The sequence below is a fragment of the Anopheles aquasalis genome, chromosome 3 (assembly GCF_943734665.1).
Source record: "Anopheles aquasalis chromosome 3, idAnoAquaMG_Q_19, whole genome shotgun sequence".
Taxonomy (NCBI): domain Eukaryota; kingdom Metazoa; phylum Arthropoda; class Insecta; order Diptera; family Culicidae; genus Anopheles; species Anopheles aquasalis.
In genome coordinates this window covers 58983549-58991048 of record NC_064878.1, presented here as the reverse complement: position 1 = coordinate 58991048, position 7500 = coordinate 58983549, and the positions used below count along the sequence as shown (strand labels likewise).

Here is a 7500-nt window from a genome sequence, read left to right as displayed (position 1 = left end):
CCGCAAGCCTTTATCGTCTTTTGACCAGAATTGTGAAAGACTTACACTTGGTGTCTACAAAAGGTTGTTGAGCTGCTCTTGTCGATATAAATCGCTTTTATGAAAGTGAATTTCCAAATTTGTTTGCCAAAGGTTCCTTCAACGAGTATACTGAAAAATCGTTTCAGCAATTTCGACTTGACTGATCGAGGAAACCGTCTCGTGCACTCCCGTAGCAGTAGAAACTTGCACATGGCAATTGCAAGTGAAGCAAAGGTGAGCAAATGATTGGCATGCGCTTAGCAAGAGTAAACGCTTTGTCCCAGTAATGAGTAATGAATGCCATAAAATACAACACATAACATCTCAGAAAACGATGTGCAATCTTTATCTCTTTCTTGCATATCTCCTGATTTGATCCGCCATAATATCAAATTTATCATATACAACTAACAGAGAATAAATAATTGACTTTAGCGATTGCGATGTACTGAAACAAAAAACTATTCATCAATAGGGCTCTCTTTGATGTTGAGAAACTTTGAGTTCCGATAAGCTACATTCAACGCGAGCTACATTCCACGATCACTTACTTTCGCCAAACGAAATTCAATAGAAAAATATTGAAATACTGACTTCCACGACTCCAATTTGCGTTTTCTTTCGTTGCGCGCCGTTTATGGCTTTGTACTAGCAATCATATCAGCTAATCACCTACCCGATTTTGCTTATACAATAATTCGGATGCAATAAACTTTGTAATAACCAAACGAAAAATGAAAAAAAAAATCATCCACAAACAATTAGAATTCATTATTATCTTTGTATTTTGAAATAAGTATACCTCTGTTTTTCCCCCTTTCGCACTGGTAGAGTACTATTGTGCGGCCAAGAACCAGATTCACATGTTGTTGGGAGGGTGGGAGAGAGGAGGCCATCCAGCTGGTGGCGACACCATGTCTAGCTATACCTAAACTACATTACCGCCCATAGCAGGGCGTGAAAAGGAGAGGAGAAGCATATGGTACTTTAGTTGAATGAAACCCCTTCGCCACCTCTTTCTGTCTGTTGATTCACCTGCACGCTAAACAACGATGGTGTACTCTTCCTCGTCCTTAAGCCAGCCTCCCTGGCTAGATAGATAGTGTATAGATCCACATCAAAGCAGTATGATCACTATTGATACAAAACATTCTTAAGTATCCTTCCGGAAGAATGGTTTAGTTGAGACAACTTTACAGATGACACGACATTGCTACTCACGTAACACACGTAACAACCTTTCGATTTCGTACGAACACGAATGATTCGAAGGAACCTAATACACACGACGCACACCCATCACAAAAGTGTGCAACGAAAGGCATAAAAAAAGAAGCCGTTCCGTTTCAGAGCTTTTGATTGATTGGAGGATTGATGTTTTAGATGTTTTCATACTACGAATGCAATATGTTACACTTGTTATGAGAGGACAGACTTCTGCATGCTAATCTAATTCTGTTGATCATCTGTTTCGTCAAACAATTCAGTTCGTTTGTTCCTTTTCGAGTTCAATCATCTTCATTCTTAAATTATTCGTGCGTTCATATACATATACAAAGTGCACAATTTTGAATAGGATAATATTCACATTATACGCACAAGCGTGCTGCTATGAAAGTTATCTCTTCACCCTTAGGCTAGGTATCGTTTTTGCATGCTCGATTATCTCGATATGCCCTGCCACTGTTCCAGATCCCGGTTCCGGAGGGATAAAGTGTGTGGGGGCATTAAAACATGAAGTCCCAGAAGAGAAGATTAATGTGTCGAAAGGAATCATTGCATCTTGATAAGACGAAGCAAGATGAACTTGCATTTGATAAGCATTCAACATCGACGTTATCCTTTACACACTGCTCCGCTAATGCGCCTTCTTTTTGTTTCTGTTGCTTTACATCTTTCACATCTTCATACACACGATTCATTCACTCATTTTTACGCAAACAAACATCAAATCCAACTGTATCCGATGCACTGTAAAAGCATAGAAGCATATTACTACTTCTAGTCGATGCTTCGATGCCAGAGATACAGTGCCAACACCCAGTACTTATAGCAGCCGTTCAGAACACTATCATTATTCAAAATATTGCGCAAAACTAAAAGAATATTCGGTCCCAACAGAATGCCTGATTCACAACAAACCAGGACAAGTGGTAGCACCGCTTGGCAAACTTGAAAGACATTGTTTTCAAAACGATAGTGGCGTTGTTGGCGGCGGCGCTAAGATGCTGCTGTGATAAAGGTTGCCATTGAATTCCTGTGCTGATCTCTCACTCTTTCACATGCACACACTCTCTCTCTCTATATATTTTCCCTAATTCCCTAGTCTTTGATTTGTTCATAGCTCGCTAATGATTCTGGTAATCTTTGTTTTCTGGCCCTGCTTTAAGTAAACCCTGCTCCTGTTCTTCCTTACTTTGTATTAGTTTTCCCTACTGTCCTCCTGCTAAAGCTTATATCCCTACTATCACCTAGCAGCCCTAATTCTAAACGGACGATACGACCCGACCCGATCACGGTAATACGATCCCGACGACGACAGCGATAGATGATCACGGTGATCACGATTAATACGAACGAACGCGCGCGGCGAGTTTTACCCGATTGTGTGTTTTTGTTTTGAATACACGCGACGAGACGAGAGAGATTAGTGTTTAGTTGGTTTAGTCATTCTTTTGTATCCTCATTTTCGTCCCCTTTCTGGTGGACACGACGCGAATAGTACTTACAACCCGTGGGGTGGTGGTGTGTAGCTGATGGATGAGAATAATTTTAAATTAATTTCATTCGTTTTTCCTACTTAAACACGAGCCCTACTTGTAGCACCCTCCGCAAGGATGGTAATGATGAGTAATAAAATGAATGGGAAGAGTTTCTACCTTCAGTGTATCTCCCCCCGTTACTAAAGTGCTTTGTCCTACTACATGTATAAAAAGGGAAACGCTAAACATTCGATAACAGACTTATTTTCCTCTCTTGAACCACTAAAATCAAAACAATCAAAGAAGGAACTCAACGAAACATTAGTATGATGCTGGAAAAAAGGTATCACAACAACGAACGAACGAACGGCCGAGCTTGTCCGACCGTAATGAGAGTGTTGACGCACGATCAATAACTGGTGAAACTCCCCGGGAAGGGATTAAGCGGTTGGTTCTGGTTTCATCCAAACGTTGGCCTCTGCCCTCACTTGTGCTTCGTTTTCTTGGTTTTGTTTCTATATCAAAAAAGTCTTCATAAATATAGATCAGTAATTCGTTATAGTCTAAATTTCCCTCTGTGGCCGCACGCATGCAGACCCAAACGCGGCTGAGTTTGTCTCTTCCTAGTGCTTTGTAGATCATCCTTTTAAATCAGTTTTGTTCAATCAGTTATCACGTTGTATGTTCATACTTCCTACGGTCCTGCCGGTTAGCCCTAATCTGCTCCACGTTTTTTTCTTTGACTTTGTTACCCTAAGTACCCTAAATCATTCTGTATAGATGACTTTAACCCCGATTCGATTTGGCTTTCATTTACTACCCTTTCCCGTTTCTAGTGATCATGCTATTGTTAAAGGGGGGTTTCCGTGAGATTTGTGACACTCCCTAGCTACTTTGAAAGTTACTACGCGAGGATAAGATAAGACAAGAGAGTAAAAATACATCAACAAAGCTCCGCTACGACACCAATGATTGCATTCACTTTGGAAGTGATAAAACGGATCAGAAAGAGTGCACCTGTTGAGTAGGTGCTGACTTATGAATACTACAATCTCATTCAAGAAAAGACTACTATTTGCTGGACGAATTTGCTTTGATAAAAAATAACTGTTTGAGGAAGCTAACTGAAACGATCACAAACAAAAAACTCTAACAGACTAGCTGCACCAGCACGGCACTTCTGCAAAACAGTAGGTTAACCCTGGAGGGACTGACTGAGTGAAAGATGAATTTAGGTATAGGTCGGTTGACCATTCGTATTATATAATTTTCAAATGTGTGGATACCACATGGACTTGTGGTTTGCCTTGGTTCGGTCTTTTCTGTGTGTCAATATCTCGTATGGGCAAGGATATTTGATTGATTGGTTTATGGCGGGCGGTATTCTACTGTAGTCGTAGTCTGGTGTCCTAACAATGCGTTCCGGAAATATGTGCAGCGTTACTCTGTTCAGTCTTTGAGTTTTGGTTAACCGTTTTGGTAAAAGGCGCAGCACGTGTGCACACAATGCACAGCTGCCGTGTCCGTTCCAGTTCAAGTATATTGAGTGTTCAGTTCATACTAACAAATAGTTAGTTCAGTTGGTTTTTCCTACTTATCTATTGGCCGGTTGCCGCACCACCGCTAGGCTGGCACCTGACCCGACTTCTATCTTCTGCATCTGTGGCCCTACACTAAATAGATTCGTTAACCTTCGCTTGATGTAAAGTTCCTGTTTTACGGTATTGAAGTTGGCTCGCTTGGCAAAGTCTGTTGCTGTGTTCAGAGATGTGTGGGGTTTTAGAATACTTTTTAACATTTCAGACCTTTCAGCTCCCTCTAGCTGCGTTTTATGTACCGCGATCGGATTGAAGAATGTGTTTGAAATAGTTCCCTCAATCTGTGGTTTGTGTCTCGTCCAGTTGTTGCTAGCGAATAATAAATAATGTCTCACTATCTAATGGCACGCAATCAAAAGCCTTCTGCGCAGCCTTTTTGGGGCGCTGTGTAGAAGCTGCGTGCACCGAAGCGAAGGTAACTCTTTTCAAATACTAAACAGCCCTGGCAGTCAACGATACTATTCCTTCCCTCTTTTGTTCCTCAATTTGGTTAACTCTGTTTGCTACTTAGACACGAAGTACAACTGTGCTGTTGCGCTTGGAAACGGACCTACACACTCTCCTTCTTTCTACTTACATCAAATGCATTAGTTTCGGAAAAGAATCGGTGTATAAAGGCTAGGCTTGTAAACTGATTCTGCTTTTCACCGCTTTGTAGTTGTCTCTACCAAATAATGATTAAAAAGTACCACCCCATTTAGCAACGACGAAAACAGCTTTTTTCTCTCTCTGCGTCTCTCTGTCTCTCTGTCTCCTTTCTAGACCCGTGATGACGACGATCAAGGATATCAACGAGACAAATGAATGAACAAACGATGCGATCACACCACGGTAACGACCATGTGTTTTTTATGCTTTTTGTACGACGCGAAACCGACCCGACGCGAAAACCGACGATAAACGTTACGAAGGACCGAACGCGAACGCGAATTCCTTTTGTTTGTCTCACTAACTTTGCCATTTGGCCCTAACTGATTGCTGCGTCCTGTGTTTCCCTGCTAAGTCTAAATTCTTTGCTGTCCTACTATTGATAATATCACCTATTACTCTGCCCTGTCTTATGGCGCTAGATTAAACGATTAACGAAGAAGGATCAAATGAGCGCTAAAAACAGCAGCATAGTATGGAAGGAAAGTTACATGCACACACGCTACCCGACGGATACAGACCTCGGGGACAGGAAAGATTTCATTCTGTTCCCTTTCAGCAAAACCAAATTTATGTTAACGAGAAGCGGCTGTCCTTTACCTGATGCTCTCGTGGGAATCTCGAATAAGGTTCTCACTCATTCAATGCGCACGCAGAAGACCGGTCAATGGTCTTCAAGTCCCATACACACAATAACACGAACATGTTTGCTAAACTTCCTAAACGGTTCTAACAAATCTGCTATTAATCCTCGCTTGATCCTTCCGTTCAGTTACACTTGGCAATGTTGAATCGCTGCTCTCTCTCTTCTATTAACGCTTCTCTGTCTACACAGCCCCTAAATTCCAGTTACCTTACTTAGTCTCAACATTAGTTTCATTTTTCATTCAAGAATCTCTCTATTCCGTTGAGGTCTAATGCTTTGACTACACCACTCTACGCAATTCTAGTTTTTTTTTGCGTGTGTTACAGCATATACAGCGTTCTCTATGGAACAGTTTGCAGATAATATGATTTTGATCCTATGAGTAATTTTTACTTTCTTCCATTTAGATTCTTCTTCTTCGATTCGAAATCTAAAAATAAAAGAAACTGAAGCAATCGATCTCCATTTGTTTGCTGCAAATATAGCCTCTCTTGCTGAAATAGCTGATGCGCATTTTGTTTACTTTCAATCAGGAAAATGGAAGGTATTGTCGTACAAATGTTTCACTCGAACTGATTAGATAACCACCATTCATCATTGTTTGTCTTATATAAGAGCGGATAAGCCGAATGTCTATCTCCGGCACTTGTTCCTCTCATAAAATTCAAGCAGTGCAAGGCAACAATAAGAACGGAAATAAATCCAATACCATATACCGAACACCAGGTGGTGTTTGTCAAGAATTTTGTTGATTTAAAAAATAAGCATAAAAATCCTTAATTCGATCGCCAACATCACCACTTGCACGATGAATGGTGGACCAAGTTTGTAAAAGATACCTTCACACTCTCCATTATCATAACCGCCAATCGCAAAACCATTCAAAATTCCATTGATCCATAAACGTATCTTCTAACAATCCATTGTCCGCTCCTCATCGCTTCTGCTCTATTCTCGCTCGTTGCTAGTGTTGTCCGTTTACCGTTTAGATGTTGTATAGCACGGCCAAGCGTTCGCTGAGTTGCGGTGGGAACTGCTCCACGAAGCGGCTCCAATTTTCGTCACCCACCTGCACCTTGAACCCATGCAGAATCTTAAAAGCAAAAGACGAAAAGACGCGTGGAAGAGTGTGAACAATTGGATAACTGGGCATGGGAGAGTTCTTCCACGTTCGCATCACTAACCTTCTGCAGCATTTCATGCAAATCCGTCTTTGGGTTCATCCACGAGGCGGCGGCATCACAGAAGAAGATGAAATCTGGTACCACACCGACGGGATTGACCGTGATCATCTGACACATTCCACGGAAGGCGGAATCTTTCTCTTCGTTATCTCGAATATTACGCAGCGAGGAGCACCTACAGTGTGACGTGAGATGGATGTAATCATCATCAGAGTTCATTAGAATAGGGAACCCTGCCAGTACGTCCATCCCATGACTCATCACAATGTTAGTTCACAGTTGAACACGTTTAACACTTTGCTGTGCCTCCGTCACGACAAGCCGACTACGTGTTAGCACCATCTTACGACACACAGCAAAACGGTGACAAGGTGACACACAGCAAAACGTTAGAAGTGAGATAGTCAATGGGTAGGAGGATTGATAGGAAAAGGAACGAAAAACGAGAATCTTGTTACACACCACTGTCGGACAAACTGTTGCAATGATGGGGCCACTTCCAACGGACACACGAGACCCAGACGTCCAATTGTTATCGCTGTGTACAGGGGAGAGAAGAGAAAAGCAAAAAAACGAAAAAAAAAACAAAAAAGTAGTACATTAACTATACAAATGACATATGGTAACGATACTGGAAGAAGAGAGGGCAGGGTCTTGAATTCGTAGATTATGTTCTGGGCTACTATCAAAGGAATACTTTG

The 7500-nt window shown here is 41.5% G+C and overlaps 1 protein-coding gene across 2 annotated transcripts in view; it reads right to left on the bottom strand.

Annotated features, from left to right (window-relative positions):
- Nucleotides 1-1942: 1942 nt before the first annotated feature.
- The window catches only part of LOC126574723 (transportin-1), an 8908-nt gene continuing 3350 nt past the window's right edge, over nt 1943-7500 (bottom strand). Inside the window, exons 5-7 of one of the 2 annotated variants that reach the window (XM_050235071.1) lie at nt 7262-7337; nt 6800-6974; nt 1943-6708 (exon numbers count right to left, since the gene is read on the bottom strand). In XM_050235071.1, the coding sequence (XP_050091028.1) occupies nt 6601-6708; nt 6800-6974; nt 7262-7337 (359 nt within the window). In that variant the 3' untranslated portion in view covers nt 1943-6600. The remainder of the gene's footprint in view (nt 6709-6799; nt 6975-7261; nt 7338-7500) is intronic. The other variant, XR_007608230.1, reaches the window with a different exon arrangement.